At 42.6% G+C, this 18577-nt stretch overlaps 1 protein-coding gene across 5 annotated transcripts in view; it reads left to right on the top strand.

Annotated features, from left to right (window-relative positions):
• LOC105380483 (partitioning defective 3 homolog) overlaps nucleotides 1-18577 on the top strand; it is a 51167-nt gene extending 32590 nt beyond the window's left edge. For 3 of the 5 annotated variants that reach the window (XM_048623366.1, XM_048623363.1, XM_048623367.1), the window contains exons 8-21: nucleotides 6005-6176; nucleotides 7184-7348; nucleotides 7679-7939; nucleotides 8292-8467; nucleotides 9459-9610; nucleotides 9969-10530; nucleotides 10840-11006; nucleotides 11392-11514; nucleotides 11899-12019; nucleotides 12832-12966; nucleotides 13104-13200; nucleotides 13993-14060; nucleotides 14589-14690; nucleotides 18113-18577. In XM_048623366.1, coding sequence (XP_048479323.1) covers nucleotides 6005-6176; nucleotides 7184-7348; nucleotides 7679-7939; nucleotides 8292-8467; nucleotides 9459-9610; nucleotides 9969-10530; nucleotides 10840-11006; nucleotides 11392-11514; nucleotides 11899-12019; nucleotides 12832-12966; nucleotides 13104-13200; nucleotides 13993-14060; nucleotides 14589-14690; nucleotides 18113-18245 — 2434 coding nt within the window. In that variant the 3' untranslated portion in view covers nucleotides 18246-18577. Of the gene's footprint in view, nucleotides 1-6004; nucleotides 6177-7183; nucleotides 7349-7678; nucleotides 7940-8291; nucleotides 8468-8740; nucleotides 8854-9458; nucleotides 9611-9968; nucleotides 10531-10839; nucleotides 11007-11391; nucleotides 11515-11898; nucleotides 12020-12831; nucleotides 12967-13103; nucleotides 13201-13992; nucleotides 14061-14588; nucleotides 14691-18112 lie in introns of all 5 variants that reach the window. The other 2 variants (XM_048623364.1, XM_048623365.1) reach the window with 2 other exon arrangements.

The raw sequence follows: 18577 nt of genomic DNA, 5'->3' as shown, positions 1-18577 counted from the left end.
GCCTTGGAACGAATTCATTCAGCGCATTGGTATGGCATGAGTGTATATGTAATGACGTATAGGTACTATACCTTTGGTTTATGTACGTAAGTTATTTGCAATAATACCCGGGCTAGAAGTGCCCGTGTCCTCCTCCCCCCCGCCCCCGGGCCGCGTGCTGGCCGTGCCCGTGGCGCTGGTGAAGGGGGAGAAGGGGCTCGGCTTCACCATCACCACCCGCGACAACCCCACCACGGGACACTGCCCTATTTATATCAAGAATATACTGCCTAAGGTTTGTTAGTTTTTTATAGTTTATTTTGGACGATGCAAAGGTCATATTGAGTCATTGTGTCTTATTCAAAATGGCGGCCATATACGACTAGTCATAATAGACCAATAGCGGCGGAGTGCTATAGCGCGGAGCAATAGCGACGCGTGGTTTGACACATTCTACAGATTCTATATGCATCGCCAAGGAGACCAAAAAATACATTCTCCGCAATACAAGGCATGACTCATTATGTATGTATCTAAGGTATGTATATTAATAACGCATGTATCATAAACAAAATGGCGGACATTTAATTATTGAGACTATAATAGACCAATGGCGTCTCGCGGTTTGGCACATTCTACCCGCATCGCCAAGGAGACCTAAAAATTAAATTTTAAATACATTCAGCGCATATAGGGCATGAGTATTTATGTAGTAACCTGGTAGTAACTAATACTATATCTGCGGCCTAAGTACGTAAGTGATTTGCAATAATACCCGGGCTAGAAGTGCCCGTGTCCTCCTCCCCCCCGCCCCCGGGCCGCGTGCTGGCCGTGCCCGTGGCGCTGGTGAAGGGGGAGAAGGGGCTCGGCTTCACCATCACCACCCGCGACAACCCCACCACGGGACACTGCCCCATCTATATTAAGAACATTCTGCCTAAGGTTTGTAGCTTCTATATTCAGTTTACGATGCAGCGGCCATATTGAGTCATGTGTCTTAAACTAAATGGCGGCCATTTGCGGGTTTTCGAGGTTCTGAGGTTTGTAGTTTGTAGTTTGTAGTTATTTATTGAGTGTGTTCTGGACGATGCCACGCTACATGCGTTAAAATGGTCGCTTATTCAAAATGGCGGCCATATGCGATTAGTCGTAATAGACCAATAGCGACCGAACGCCTTGGTATTGGAAGCAATATGGCCGCGCCTTGGAACGAATTCATTCAGCGCATTGGTATGGCATGAGTGTATATGTAATGACGTATAGGTACTATACCTTTGGTTTATGTACGTAAGTTATTTGCAATAATACCCGGGCTAGAAGTGCCCGTGTCCTCCTCCCCCCCGCCCCCGGGCCGCGTGCTGGCCGTGCCCGTGGCGCTGGTGAAGGGGGAGAAGGGGCTCGGGTTCACCATCACCACCCGCGACAACCCCACCACGGGACACTGCCCTATTTATATTAAGAATATTCTGCCTAAGGTTTGTGGCTTTTTTGTTGAGAGTATTCTGGAGGAAGCAGCGGCCATATTGAGTCATGTGTCTTCAACAAAACAGTGGCTATATGCGGCTTGCTGTAATAGAACAATAGCGGCCGTGTAGTATAGCGCGCACCAATATTAACCGTGGTTTGACACATTCTACCCGCATCGCCAAGAAAACCTAAAAATTCATTCAGCGCATATAGGGCATGAGTGTTTCTGCTTATGTATCTAAGGTATGTATATTAATCAGGGTGTCCACTATCTGGAAAGTCAGGGAAAGTCAGGGAAAAGTCAGGGAAGCTCTAGGTGGTCAGGGAAAGTCAGGGAAATTGATGGGCCACCTGGAAAGTCAGGGAAAAATTACATTTTTCTAGCATAATTTTTAGTACTTTCCCTTACTAGTAATACTTATTTTTTACGTCAAATACATAAGTCATGAAATAAAATCTCGTTTAGTTTTGGAATATTTTTGAGTGATGCTAACTATTATATAATAATTATACGATTAAGTTTTTTAAATCTACGTGAATTAATAAAATATGACAGATGAAAAAAAATTTTAGGAATTTCAAAAGATTAGATAGATCCAAGACTCGCTGGTAAAATTATGGCTCGTATATACAGATTGATGCAAAAGAGGGTGACTCATCTCACCAATCAAAACAAATTTAGTTTAAAGACTTTTAGAAGTTTGTGATAAAAAATAACGTTTTGTTGGTGCAGACGCGCTGCAGCCGCGCTCATTAACTGATTTTGAAAAAAGGAGGAGGTTCTCAATTCGCTAATTATTATATGCGTCAACATTAATATAGCAGCAATATATGCGACCGCATACGCTGCCTCCGCGCGGCATCTATTAATCAATAATATATTTTTTTACTAATTTAGCAGAGCAAAACAAACTTTATTATATTTTGTACTGCATGTTTAATCAAATTTCATAAAAAAATACTTAAACAACTAACAACTTTGTCAGGCAGGAGAGAGCCATACAAAAAAATTGTTCTGTTTCTATTTCAGTTTCAATTTCTACTTCGATGGTAATCAGTCTAATTTTGGTCAGGCCATTAAACTAGGAAGTATAGCAACTTGCTGCAAGGCGGATGCATATTTTTTGCGGAAGTTTTCAATATTCGCACCAAAAAGTTGTTTAGAATGACCTAAGGCCTAAGGCTTAAGAGGAAACCTCGAGAAATAGGTATTTAGTAAAACATTTGCTATCGTTTGTGTACTCATGCCCCAGGGCCCGGGTGCTAAGTATAGAGATAAATGCAGCTCGTGACTGACATAGGTACTTTCCTGGATAAAATTTCGGGAGAAATCGTTATTTACCTAGTAAATATTAACAAATCTTTTTGATTTTCATGTCAATCGCTTCAGAATAATATATTCAAGCGTTGTAGGTTTCGCTTTAAAAAAAACATTGTTTTTGTTTAACGGCGCAGTTTTGATCGCAAAAATTGCGTTGCTTGAGGTGCCTATAAGTTTAATCTATAGCAAATTTAGAGAAAAAAAAAACTATAAACCTAGTAATTTATTCACACACACAAACACTCACGCCTTGTTCTAATGTACTTCCTTGCGGGGTAGGCAGAGGTGCATTGCTGCACCCACTTTTCGCCAGATTGTTATGTTAGTCCCAATGTAATAGGGGGCGGGCCTATTGCCATTTTACGGGCACATCCAAGACCCGAGAACAAATATCTGTGTTTAAACAAACATCTGCCCCAGCCAGGAATCGAACCCGGGACCTTCGGCTCAGTAGTCAGGGTCACTAACCACTACGCCATTCGGTCGTCTTAGTAATTTATTGTGTCTTAAATATCCTAAAAAATCATGGAGATTCGATAATATTTAAAAGTTGAAGAACGTTAGTGTGTGTTAAGTGCTATACTTCCCTCTTAATATACCATTTTTGCCGACCCTGTATACATATTTTACGCAATCGAGTTTTAATAAATGTCAAACCAATGAACGCAAAACTTTAAAATCAAGATTTTGTCTTCAAATTACTTAAATTAGGTTTATATTTTGATCTTTGGTCAGGGAAATTTTCTGAAACGGTCAGGGAAAGTCAGGGAAAAGTCAGGGAATTTTTTGGAGCATTCTGAGTGGACACCCTGTTAATGCCCGGGCTAGAAGTGCCCGTGTCCTCCCCCCCGCCCCCGGGCCGCGTGCTGGCCGTGCCCGTGGCGCTGGTGAAGGGGGAGAAGGGGCTCGGCTTCACCATCACCACCCGCGACAACCCCACCACGGGACACTGCCCCATTTATATTAAGAATATACTGCCTAAGGTTTGTTGGTTTTTTATTGAGTGTGTTCTGGACTGGTTAAAATGGCCGCTTATTCAAAATGGCGGCCATATGCGACTAGGCGTAATGGACCAATAGCAGCCGAGCGTCATAGCGCGCACCAAGACACCAATGGCGTCGCGCGGTTTGACACATTATAGTTATACCCACATCGCCAAGGATACCTAAAAATACATTCAGCGCATTGGTATGCATACAGGACATGAGTGTACATATGTAGTAACTAATACTATACAGGCTGTAGCAAAGTCGTCGACTTTTGGGACACCCTGTATATGTGGTTTATGTATATAAGGTATGTCTATTAATGCCCGGGCTAGAAATGCCCGTGTCCTCCTCCCCCCCGCCCCCGGGCCGCGTGCTGGCCGTGCCCGTGGCGCTGGTGAAGGGGGAGAAGGGGCTCGGGTTCTCCATCACCACCCGCGACAACCCCACCACGGGACACTGCCCCATTTATATTAAGAATATTTTGCCTAAGGTTTGTGGCTTTTTTATTGTGTATGTGGACGAAGCCGCGGCCATTATAATGCTACACGCGTTAAAATGGCCGCTTATTCAAAATGGCGCCCGTATGCGGCTTGTCGTAATAGACCAATAGCGGCCGAGCGGCATAGCGCGCACCAATAGCGACGCGTGGTTTGACACATTCTACCTGCATCTCCAAGAGACCTAAAAATACATTCACCGCATTGCTAATATTGCTATGCATACAAGGCATGAGTTTTTATTTAGTAACTAATATACTATATTCTACCCGTGCTAAAAATACATTCAGCGCATACATACATAAGTGCTTATGTATCTATGTTCATCATCATCATCATCATCATTATCAGCCCGTATCTGCCCACTGCTGGGTATAAGCCTCTTCCCTATCACGCCACCTCTTCCGGTCCTGTGCGAGTCTAGTCCAGTGTCTACCGGCCACCTTAACAATGTCATCAGACCATCGGGCCGGCGGTCTGCCTATTCCTCGTTTGCCAGTTCTTGGCCACCACTCTGTGACTGCCCCAGTCCACCTGCCGTCGTCCCTCCTAACCAAGTGTCCTGCCCATCTCCACTTTAATCTTGTGATTCGGCTACCCACGACATCCACACGAGTTTTACGTCGAATTTCGACATTGGGCACACGATCCACAAGAGAGATGCCGAGCATGTATCTATGTATCTATGTTATGTATATTAAACACTGTGCTACCAGTCCCCGTGTCCTCCTCCCCCCCGCCCCCGGGCCGCGTGCTGGCCGTGCCCGTGGCGCTGGTGAAGGGGGAGAAGGGGCTCGGCTTCACCATCACCACCCGCGACAACCCCACCACGGGACACTGCCCTATTTATATTAAGAATATTCTGCCTAAGGTTTGTTGCTTTTTTATAGTGTGTTCTGGACTATGCAGCGGCCATTTTAACGCTACATGCGTTAAAATGGCCGCTTATTGAAAATGGCAGCCATATGCGACTAGTCGTAATGGACCAATAGCAGCCGAGCAGCATAGCGCGCACCAATGGCGACGCGTGGTTTGACACATTCTACTCTCATCGCCAAGGAGACCTAACAATTCATTCACCGCATTGCTATACATACAAGGTATGACTCATTATATATGTATCTAAGCTATGTCTATCAATGCCCGGGCTAGAAGTGCCCGTGTCCTCCTCCCCGCCGCCCCCGGGCCGCGTGCTGGCCGTGCCCGTGGCGCTGGTGAAGGGGGAGAAGGGGCTCGGCTTCACCATCACCACCCGCGACAACCCCACCACGGGACACTGCCCTATTTATATTAAGAATATACTGCTGAAGGTTTGTAGCTTCTATGTATATTCAGTCTATTACGATGCAGCGGCCATATTGAGTCATGTGTCTTAAACAAAATGGCGGCCATATGCGACTTTTCGTGGTTCTAAGGTTCGTAGTTTGTAGTTATTTATTGAGTGTGTTCTGGACGATGCCACGCTACATGCGTTAAAATGGCCGCTTATTCAAAATGGCGGCCGTATGCGTCTTGTCGTAATGGACCAATAGCAGCCGAGCGGCATAGCGCGCACCAGAGTAACGCGTGGTTTGACACATTCTACCTGCATATACAAGAGAGCTAAATATACATTCAGCGCAATGGTATGCATTGCATACAGGGCATGCGTTTTTATGTAGTAACTAATATACTTTATTCTACCCGTGCTAAAAATACATTCAGCGCATACATACATACATAAGTGCTTATGTATCTATGTTATGTATATTAATCACCGGTCTAGAAGTGCCCGTGTCCTCCTCCCCCCCGCCCCCGGGCCGCGTGCTGGCCGTGCCCGTGGCGCTGGTGAAGGGGGAGAAGGGGCTCGGCTTCACCATCACCACCCGCGACAACCCCACCACGGGACACTGTCCTATTTATATTAAGAATATACTGCCTAAGGTTTGTTGGTTTTTTATAGATAGAGTGGGTGGACGATGTTGCGGCTATATTAACGTTACATGCATTAAAATGGCCGCTTTAACGCTACATGCTTTAAATGGCCGCTTTAACGCTATATGCGTTAAAATGGCCGCTTTAACGCTATATGCGTTAAAATGGCCGCATTCAAAATGGCGGCCATATACGACTTATCGTAATAGACCAATAGCTGCCGAGCTCTATAGCAGGCGCACCAATGGCATCGTGCGGTTGGACACATTCTACCCACATCGCCGAAAAACAAAAAAAACATTCAGCGCATTAGTAATGGCATGAGTGTATACTATGTAGTAACGTATAGGTACTATATCGGTGGTTTATGTATGTAGGTTATTTGTAATAACAACCGGTCTAGAAGTCCCCGTGTCCTCCTCCCCCCCGCCCCCGGGCCGCGTGCTGGCCGTGCCCGTGGCGCTGGTGAAGGGGGAGAAGGGGCTCGGCTTCACCATCACCACCCGCGACAACCGCACCACGGGACACTGCCCCATTTATATTAAGAATATTTTGCCCAAGGTTTGTTGGTTATTTATTGAGCCATGATTGATGCAGCGGTCATATAATTCATTACATAATTAATTGAATCATGTATCTTGAAGAATACGGCTATATGCGGCTTTTAGCATTTATAAACATATAAACGAATGATAACAATGGATGTGTCGTGCGTCCTTACAGTAATAGACCTATAGCGGTCGGGCATAGCGTGCTAGTAAGGGGCAGAAAAACCTGACGCCCCCCTCAGAAGCATTGTTACTATGAGAGGGGGGTCAGGTTTCTCTGCACCTGACCGTACCACCAATGGTGACGCACCATCTATTGTTGGTCAATTTTCTACCGCGCTTCACCCTATATCCCCGGATGGTGACGTAATTGTTGCGTAATTGTATATTCTGTCGTCAAAGGAGTAATCTACTCCATTAACTCACAATCTCAACATAGCCATTATCAAAACCTCAAATCCTCAACAGGGCGCAGCAGTAATGGACGGGCGCCTCCGCGCCGGCGACCGGCTGGTCTCAGTGAACGGAGTCTCATGCGCGGGGCTGACGCAGCAACAAGTGGTCACCATCCTGCGGTCTGTGCCCATTAACTGTACCGTGGACCTGGTGCTGCAGAGGCCTGACACTAGACAGGTTGGTGTAGTACTATCTGTAGGATCCACTCTTTCGCTCTCTTCCATTGAACACTTGCGAATGGGAAGAAGACGTTTTCTCGTCACAATGTTGAATCGTGTGTATTTATGAGAGATCTGTGATGAATTGAAACAGTATGGCGGCCGGCCGGCTCCGTTCTGGCAGAACAGATACTTGACAGGTCTAGGTACTGTAATATTAAATAGCCGCTACCATAGTAATTGTGGAATGATTACTTGAACAGTTAGTATTTTAATAAAAAACTGATTAATAATAACAATCTATTGATGATTACTTATGTTTCACCTAACTTTCCACTCCTCTTTCCAGTCCAAATCGGAGCCCCAAAGCCCGACAAAGTACACAGAAAAGGCCATCGGCTCCCCCAACACGTTATCCAAAGGGCTCGAAGTGCCAAAAGCGAATGAGAACGGAAGAGTCTCCAGTATCGTGAATGCCCTGAACCAGAATACTGTGAACAATTCCACGAGGGGAGGCCGTATTAGCAAGAGCTCTTCAAAGGATGATCTCATCAACAAGGATTCTACTCCGGAGAGTGTGCAGGATGCGCTCAATTCTTCTAGTAATTCTGTGAGTATTTATTTGTAATACTGAATCTAATAGGTATATTTTCTTCATATCAAAACGCTAATACAAGCACATAGTGACATAGCATACGTGTAAATAAACTGCAGTGCACAAATAGAAGATCTAGACAGTTGCTAATCTGACTGGGCAATCCTTTCACTATAGTGATAAAATCTAGTCTAGCTCTTGTTCTTATCATCGTCTCGATAAGAAGCAAAAGAAGGAACTTTGCAATAGAAGGAAATTATCTGTTACCCGTTCAATCTCTATATCATAGTAAGAGACGCATCTTCTTTTGGATTAAAGTACTTACCACTTTTACAACCCTCTATAACCATAATACTTTTACCCCCAGATCCTAGGCCTCCGCAACCGGCGCATCATGACTCTCGAGGTACCAGTCCACGACTCGGAGAAGGCGGGGCTCGGCATCAGCGTGAAGGGCAAGGTGACGGTGGGCGCGCACCCGCAGGACCTCGGCATCTTCATCAAGTCCGTGCTGCACGGTGGCGCCGCTTCTAGAGACGGCAGGTTAGCGAACTAATTATGTTTAACTGGCTGGCCAATGGCCGATCGTTGGTATTGCTTGACGGTAGACTACGTGTGTTCATTCGATCGATTGCCGATTGATTGATGGTAGAATAGTGTGGCCAATCGATCGATTGTCGTTTCATGGTATCGGTTAGTATTATTGACTATAAAGGACTGTCTATAAGCGACAGAATCATGGCGGCTTCACAAATATCTATGGCACCATAACATCGCCGTATTGAGACACATTCTTCGAGGGTGTACTCTGAGAAGGCGGGTCTCGGCATCAGCGTGAAGGGCAAGGTGACGGTGGGCGCGCACCCGCAGGACCTCGGCATCTTCATCAAGTCCGTGCTGCACGGTGGCGCCGCTTCGCGAGACGGCAGGTTAGCGAACTAATGTTGTTAAACTAACTAGTTGGTTGCCGATCGGCGGCATCGATCTATGGTAGTCTATAGTGTGTTCAATCGATCGATTGTCGATTGATTGATGGTAAAATAGTGTGGCCAATCACTCGATTGTCGTTCGATGGTATCGGTTAGTATAATTCACTAAAATGGACCGTCTATAAGCGAGATAATCATGGCGACTTCACGAATATCTATGCCACGATAAAATAGCCGTATTCAGACACATTCTATGAGGGTGTATACTTTGAGAAGGCGGGGCTGGGCGTCAGCGTGAAGGGCAAGGTGACGGTGGGCGCTATTGCGTTGTTACTTTCAACCCATGCCTTGTTACTTTCGCCCTGACCATTGGGTCGAAAGTAACGATTTCCCTTTTTTTTGAGGAATTGCAAAAATTCGAGATGAATTAAGTAAAGTAATAAAGGATATTTGTAGACTATAGACGAAAGTTTTATATGACTATATTTATTTTATCGTAAATGTTATTAATTACGAGAAATCAAACATAACACAAACTGTTACTTTGTCCCCGGTCTACTAACTGTTACTTTGATTTTATTAACTCCTAAAATTCATCACCGCAGATTGCACACCAACGACCAGCTACTAACCGTGAACGGGGTGAACCTCGTGGGACAGTCCAACGCAGAAGCCATGGAGACTCTCCGACGGGCGTTGTTACACTCGCGGCCGCATGTACACGGGAACATCTCGCTCACTATCGCTAGGAGGACTGGTAAGTACAATGTGATAGATTCTACTTAACTATCTAACTTAATTTCCTTAGCATAATATATTATGAACTTAACTTCGGTTTCGTATTCCGCCGAAAACGATAAATCGCCGTAATAAAGATATAAAAACAGCGTGTCTGGCAGGCATTGTCATTCAGTCACGTATATAAATAATCTTAATTTTTACAGCCATTATCGTTGCCTATAATATACTTAACTCAATGCGTAAAGTGAGCATGGGATAGGTCGCATGCTAACTACATAAAAAATAGAGCCAATGGTATAATGTTTGGATATCTATTCCCAGTCAGGTGTAATTTGAATGACCTACAAAAATCTAAAGTTCGTATGGTTTTACAGAGAGCATGGACAGCCTAGCACGGTGGAAAGACGACACGCCTCCCAACGGCACCGACCTATCCAGCTCCAATGACAACAGCAATAACTTCGCCAACACCGTCATATACAACAACAACTCTTGCGACAAAGAAAACAAACTAGACAACAACTTCAACCAACCAGAAACGAACGGACACAAAGGAAGCTTCGACAACTTAGACGGACGACCACATAAACGCCAAGCAACCGTCGTGACTATAACCAATAACAATAATAATAACAACAGCTGGGTATCCGGCCAATCAGATGACAGCAAAGGGTACCTAGAAAGAGATAAAGATACGTCGAACCATGATAGTAAAAGAGATAGCTTTGAATGGAGCCGGCTTGATGGCTGGAACCCTGTGATAGACAGACTGACGGGCTTGCGGAATGAGAGCTATTATATGGCCACGCAAGATGTTCCTGTGGTGAATGGACACGGGATGAGAGATTTTAGGCATAATTTAGGGCATGTGCATATGTCGCGGTCGCCGCCCGCGCACCATAATGTTATTATTGAAGAGGATTACGGGACGACGAGGTAAGAACTGCTTTTGCATAAATATAGGCTGGTGATAGATAAAATTGCAGATAGCAGCTCCATAGCTTTGTGATGCCCTCTCTAAATTTACTGGTCATTTAAATACCTATTTGTCCATTGAGAAAACTAGCTGCAACTAGGTATACGAGAACATCCAAAAAAATAAGATTACTTTCTACATACATACTCTTCTATACATATACAGACGAAATCACGGCACCATTAAGCCTCGTATCCCATTCACGGGACCTTTTTACTCCAACCACCACACAAACCTCTCCCAAAACCACCACCTCATTTCTCACACAGGGGCAGTGGCTCGGGCAGTGCAGCTCCAGAGTCGGAGAGCGAGTGTGGAGACACCGGCTTCAGCAGAGACGCCATCGGAAGGCGGTCTATGTCGGAGAAGCGGCACGCGGCCATGGATGCCAAGGCCACTGGGACGTATAGGAAGATCAAGGAGATGAAGGCTGGCTGTGAGTTGAGATTGATTTGTAGCTATGTTAGATGATACTTATAAAATAAATCCTTTCCGACGAGTGCTATTCTATGTGAACCAATGAATATGATTGGAAAATATCAAACGCATCCATAGCAATGTAGTATAACATAAATATTTAGTGGAAAAGCACCCTTAAGCGCAGGTTACACCGGCAGCTAGCTAGTGAGGTAGACAGGCGAACATCGTTAGACCTCTTAACTTTCTTTACTACTACTCTGCTTTATGGGCCTCTAATGGATTTAGCATACAGCCCTTTCTAATACAGCTTTAAAAGACTGATACAAGATGAATTTTATTTGGTCTTATCGCCTATATCCGTTACTGACAGATAAAAAATTATCTCCTGAATTTCCTTACAGCGGTACAAGTGGGTCCGTCGCTGGGCATGCGCAAGTCCTCCAGTCTAGAGTCGCTACAAACCGCCATCCAGGAGACGCAGAGGAACCCCAGAAATGAACCTATTTATGCAAGAGCGCATCCACGTAAGTGTCTCTACCGATTATAATTGAGATCTTTGTGTTACTATTTGCACAGCTGATTATAGGTAAACCTTTTCATTCGACTCATAGAGAGAAATACATTCACCACTGTTATGTGCTACATAATCATTGTTAGATTTATAATACATATAATTATTATGGTCATACCTAATGTCGATACACTACTACAAAGCACTACTGAAACCTAAACCATATCATACCATGGTTCGCACAACCAGATGTGATAAATGCTTATGGTGCGCTGCCTCTCTTGAGTCTTGACTTGACCGTTAAGCTCATTGTAGCGCGCATACTATATTTAGCATTGTCTTTATGTATTTCTTCCGTATTTTTTTAATGAAAGTATTGAATGTTACATTGTTGCAGCGTTAAAACACTGGCTGACGGACGACCAGCACGGGCCGGACATGGTACGTGGGTCGCCGCAGCAGTCCTCGCTGTCGCACAAGAAACCCTCGCTGCTGAAGTCCTTCTCTAATATGTTCAGGTAAACTCACTTTCAGTGTAGTACTAGCTAGGTATATAGGTTGACCCCTAGTCGAGGTTGAGGCCTAGTCAGAGGCCTTCGGGCAGCTTGAAAACATCTGACAGTCGGGTTGCCCACTTACCCGACAACTCTCTCAGCACAAGCTTGCTTGTGTTGGGGTGCACCAACCCGCACTAGGCCAGCGTGGTGGACTAGGCCTAAAAACCCTTCCTTCATTGGAAGGAGACCCGTGCCCCAGCAGTGGGGACGTGATGGGTTGTGATGATGATGATATAGGTTGATATTGCTGGATATAAAACACTGGCTGACGGACGACCAGCACGGGCCCGACATGGTACGCGGGTCGCCTCAGCAGTCGTCGCTGTCGCACAAGAAACCGCTCGCTGCTGAAGTCCTTCTCCAATATGTTCAGGTAAACTCACTTTCAGTACTTTAAAGATTTACATTGTTAATGTAATGTTGTGCTTGTATGTGCTGACTACTGACCGTCGTAAATTTTGCGTCTTTTATATTTGCCGGTTGGTGTTTCTTTGCCTGTAGTGTCCCTAATCACGGATTTTGGGTGTTTAATGTCGGTGTTGTGTGATATCTCCAACCGGTCCCGGTAATGACCTCCATTCTTAGAGGAGACACATGTCCTGCAGTTGGATTTTTTTGGCACATTATTTACTGGAAAGATTATACGAATCTTGCATACAATATTTTGGTCGTCGTTATGATCATTATCAGTACAATCGTCCACTGCTGTGCTGAGGTACACAACAAAACTCTTTCCTAACTATAATTAACAATTCAATACTTCATTCTAACAGAATCGGCAAACCACACAAGAAAGAAAACGATGTGCTATACGGCAGAACGCAGCCCGGAAGATCGTCAGAGAAGTCCCTGTCTCGGGAAGCGTTAGAGCGGCAGTCTAGGAATGAAGATAAATCTGCACAATCTAGGTAATTATAGACTCTTATCTTATGTATTTGTCTATTCTTACATGCAAAAAGTTTACCCTCTTTGTTGTACTATGATGCGATTTTTTCCATGATATTTCCATAATCTTAGAAATTAATGAAATATGACCTTTATCCAGGCCTCCAATATCCCACTCTCGAGAGAACAGCGGTGAACAAGAGAAGTCGCGAGCCGCGCCGCCCTACCGAGGCCCGCCGCGCGCCGCGCCTACACAGGTAATATACAATATACATAACATGTTATGTTTTTGAAATTCTGCTACGAAATCCTAAAACACCTTCTCCCCCACTTTTATTAAAATACGCAAAGCTTACACTAAAATTGAATTTTGAAATTTAATTAACACCAGAAAACAGGTACATGATTATTACTTAGGTATCTAGATTCCACTCTTCCTATTCGAATCATTGTCTAATGCAATGTCATTCAATTTACTTATGTAAAATTAATTCATTTTAGAATAGATTCTCAGAATTCCATCAAATTCAATATCCTCTAATAATCGTTTACGTGTTTTCTGAGTAATTCAATTATTGATAACGCATCATACTGAAGAGTTATGGCATGTGTTACAATACATTCCCCTGACTTTAAGGTCAATGCCAACCTTACCTTGAATAATTAAACGGTTCATCATCCTAGCTAGCGCTATCCGTAAAGGTGCCAATAGACCGCATACGACATGAGGTAGCAGGAGACGAGTGTTACTACAATACATGCCTGGTGTCAATAAACTCTTTCAGTCCGCGTCCCACCTACCTATCATAGCGTCATATTAACGGCGAATCGCGATATTTATCTACCTTATATACGTGTAATATAGAAACCAGTCGTATGCAGTAACCTCATGTCATTTGCGGCCAATTTGTACCTTTAACAGTTAATCTTCAGTCGACGTTGTAAGCTCGGTAATTTAACCCCTTACACGTGGCTCACATCACTAGGGACTAGCATGTTTACATAACTACGTAAGTGGATTTGTCTAAAGTAGTGAATGTTGTTTGCAGTCGATGGACAGCGCTTGGGGTCCGTCCGGACATTATGTTAATTACGAAGAAATACAGCAGAATCTAAAGTAAGTACTTATTAAATTAAAAATTCATAAGAGCTTATAAATAATATTGTAGATGACCTAAGTAATTTGTACCTATATGTGCACCAGCGGAAGATTGCGGGTTCATGATGATTGCATGTGTCGTAAAAGTAAATTTAATTTAAAAAATACATATCAATTAACTGAAGTAAATTACATTGAATGAAACGTAAAGAAATCAATTAACATAATACATTATCAGATTGGAGATGCTTCAAATGCAAATTATGACCTTTTGAACAGTAGCCATACCTTCGTTTACCGACTCAAACTCGACTAAAACCAAATCACAACTCATTAATAAAATTAAATAAAAATGGACATGTAATTGATATGCCGAAGAACCGATGAGAACTGGAGAGCGTCCCATGTTACGCTAGCGTATTCGTGCTCTCAAGAACTTTAACGGTCATTGGTTCCAGGGCATATAATTTACATGACCATTTTAATTACTGATAGACTGATGAAGATGATAATATGTGAATGCTAGACGGTATTAATGTAAAGCAGTGAATCGTTCCGCAGCGCGCGGCGGGAGAAGCTCAGCGAGGTGCAGATCGGCCAGATGAGGCGGCAGGTGCACGCGCAGAGAGCCAAGGCTGAGGAGGAGAGGTAATGTATCTCCACGAATAATATTATTGTTGTTAATGTTGTTTTGACGGTCGAATGGCGTAGTGCTTAGTGGCCCTGACTGCTATGCCGAAGGTCCCGGGTTCGATTCCCGGCTGGGGCAGATATTTGTTTAAAGACAGATATTTGTACTCGGGTCTTGGGTGATGATGTTTATATTTAGTATCTATGTATATTTGTGTAGATATATCAGCTGTCCGACAGCCATAACACAGGTTCTGCTTAGATTGGGGTCGGATGGCCGTGTGTGAGAATAAAAAAAAAAACGTTTTTCGAACATAAAAAATACCTTTAACTCTCTATGCGCAAGACGCGCACATCAAGACGTGACACAAGTTTTTCGTTGCGCTAACTCAACTCGCACGGTCTAAGAGTGCGAGCTCGACGCAAAACTCATGTCACATTTTTTGTGTGCCCTTGTGCTATGTACAGGTAGACTAGCCTTTGTAACCGTGATAAGAGGATTAGTTCACATCAGTTTTCAATTACTCACTACCCAGGGTGCCCCGGACCTATAGAAGGTACCGTTGATACGTCACTCTGCAAGGGTCGTTCATAGATGGCCCCCCTCTTTATAAGTCGGGAGTTAAAAAGGATTATGCAAGAGCTGAGATTGTAACCGTAGCTAGCCTATGTAATTAATGGGATTAAAAACCCTATTCCATTTTTATTCACAGCACAGAGAATAATCCAGGAAGATAATGAAATTAAATGTTTATGGTTATTACAACATCTTTACGATAACAATTCAATTTACAAGTTTATTTATAAATTCTTTAGGTATCTTCCATATTAGCTATCGGAGTGGGCGAAACATAGTTTAAATTTAGCAGAATAGTGTTCAGTGAACTGTGGTGAATGATATGGCTATTTTGATGTTAGTAAGTACCTATAAATGGTTAACAAAATATCTAATTAATGTAAAAAAAACTACAAAACTTAAGCCATGAATTCATTATTCAGTACCCGATACACCCGAAATGCCATTTATTACTATGGACACTGGACAGGAGTGGCCAACCAGTTAGTCCTCCTGCGCAGTTCGAAGATGTCAATAAAATTGGTAGGTTAGGATGAAATTCTTGCATTTTAAGACTAACTAATGATGTTTTACATCCTGTCTTATTATTATTGTAGTGCTTGTCAGCAAGTCCTTTAATTTCACAAAAAATATTTTCCCATACCTACTAATGATCTACTTTTTGTTTTAATGGATTACTAATTAGCTTACTGGCATTGGTAAGACCATGCTTCATAATATTAATTATTACACAATGGCCTGGCTAAGTTGTTAGTGGATAATGTAGTTATTACTCGACAATGACATCCGATCATAATTTTCAGCTTTTACACAGTTTTTCCGTGTACTCCATTTCTTATATTCCTCTTGTTCTCAGATGGCTTTTTAATTAATGTGGCGAGCTAGACATACATTTTAATTAATAATTGTGCTTTAATTTGCTACTAATTATCATTTAACCGAGTAACAATCTCGACAAGTTTTTCCGGGAAGTGTGGACTCAAATGTATGTCCTACTGCCACAGATTTAATATTAGTTAGCGCTATCTTGCGAGCTCAAGTCCAAACTTACTCCAGGCCACGAATATACTCATTTGATTAAAACTTAATATTTAGGCCCAGTTTCTAACTTTAGTAAATCTACTTAAGCATGAAATTAAGTCATACTCCACGACAAATCAGCCAGTCACTGCTTTGCATTCCATAATCGTGTCCTTAGTTTAGCTTATCTCTTGGCTAAGTATTCGTATGTACCCTACGTTTGTGTGTTTTCTCATTTCGATTTATAAAAGTGGCGTACACATACTCAGTGTATTTACAGTCTGGTTGCTTCATCTAGATTTAGCTCGTTTATTATTTAATTAGACATTTTCGTGCAAGAAACAGTTAAGCCTTCGTCTCGTGCTAATGACTAATCAAGAGCACACAGCTAACGAGCAATCATGTAGGTATCTCGCATTCATGTCACATGAGATAAACAAAAGATTATTATACATATACTACTAACATTAAAAACTATTTCTCAGGCAGGTAAATACTTAATTCGCTTCTAATTCTCTTCGTGTTTGAACCCGCAACCCTTGTCACCTACATAGTTTAGTCGGTCGAAAAGGTCCTAGTGTATTGTAGACATAATAGTTTATACCACCAATGTAATAACTATATCTAACTCTATCTAACTATAACTATATCCTTAGCAATTTTGAATGTTTGTTAATAGAATATATTATTGAGGCGTCTAGAAATATGCAGGTATTCAAATCGTTTACTAGTACAACAAAAAACTAATGACAAAAACTAACATGTATAAACGAATTTTAATGTTCTTTTAACTATTGCCGCAATGGAAACTTTTGCTATAATATGTAGACCCGAGGACGTAATTACTCAGTGGGAACATAGTAAATACTTATTTCAAGCTCGTAACCCGCGTTGCATAATAAACAATGAAATTTTCAATGTTAAGGTTACACCAAATCGTTGGATGTCAATAGAATTTGTAAGCACTTACCGAATTGTATAAAGATGCTTGTCTATTTTTATATTGTCTGTCAGACATGATTCTAATGAGATACCTTATTTCACTGGGTATTAGATCACCATGATTAAAAATACCGAATGACTGAGTAGGTAGTCCTTTGTAGGTTAGGTATATAGGTACTATTATTATTATCATTGCAAAATACTCATCATCGCAGGACATTAATCGAAGTGCACCTTCTATGTATGTCCATTACTATGCAACATTAGAGCTATTTAGGTCAGGAGAACAATTTTTCATAAAATAACTAGCCTTGGTTCACCTAAATGACTATAATTTCCTTGTCATCACACGTAAATAAATAATCATTTAGATATCGTGACTTCGCATTGTAATATTTTTCATTGCTACAGTTAAGTTTAGCATTATTCTCAAGTGCATCTGGTTCTATTGTGTCATTGTAAATTATAAGTTATAAGTACAACTAACTTTAGTAGATTCTCAACCACGTGTAGACTTTTATTATCTACTTACCATATAAATAAAGTAATTTATTTTCATAAATATATTATTGCTATAATGAGTAGGTATGTACACTTGTATAGTGTAAAAATAGATTCATTTCGTATACGAACACATCATGTCGTCACGTCTAAATAACCACTACCCGTAGATACATAATTATAATCTTCCAAACGCCCAGTCACAGGGTTCTCATTGCCCAGAAGGCCTAGCACGGGGCGTAAGACGCGTACGTCAAGACGTGATAAAAAAACTGTCGCACGCGATGCTAAATCCTAGGCCGCACGGGGCGCTTCATGCGATCTTGCGCACCGTTTAGGTGTAAGGACTGGGTCCCAGTCAATACCAATACCAGTACTAACAATTTCACATTTGTTTCAGTCGTCGCGGGGGAGCAGCTGGTTACCATTCTCAGCGTTCATGTAGAGACCCGCCCGCGCGGCCGCAGTCCAACTACTACGAGTATGAGAGCGCCCCGCCGCGCCGGCCAGGCAAGCTGTCTCACTACCACTGAATATTACAACACTTCTGGTCTGAGATAGGCCATTTTGGAAAATAACCGCCATCCGTGTCCACTGTTTTGAGTTCTATGGAAATTAGAAATAAGGATTCCTTTGAAGACAGTGACTAAGTTTGTCCGGTCTTACATGGAAAACTTGGAGACTAGTGTGTCACATAAAGCTGTCACTTTCTTTCTGTATCAGTTAAAGGATGACAGCAATAGTTTTAGTGTCGACATTAGTTTAAAGTCCCATTAAAAGCTTTCAGTACCTCGGCGCTATAGTGTCACATTTTACAATTAATAAAGCTCAGCAGATTTGGCATTTTATTCACAGGTTTTATTTT

This window comes from Plutella xylostella, chromosome 10 (genome assembly GCF_932276165.1).
Source record: "Plutella xylostella chromosome 10, ilPluXylo3.1, whole genome shotgun sequence".
Classification (NCBI taxonomy): domain Eukaryota; kingdom Metazoa; phylum Arthropoda; class Insecta; order Lepidoptera; family Plutellidae; genus Plutella; species Plutella xylostella.
This window is presented reverse-complemented; position numbering and strand designations above follow the sequence as displayed.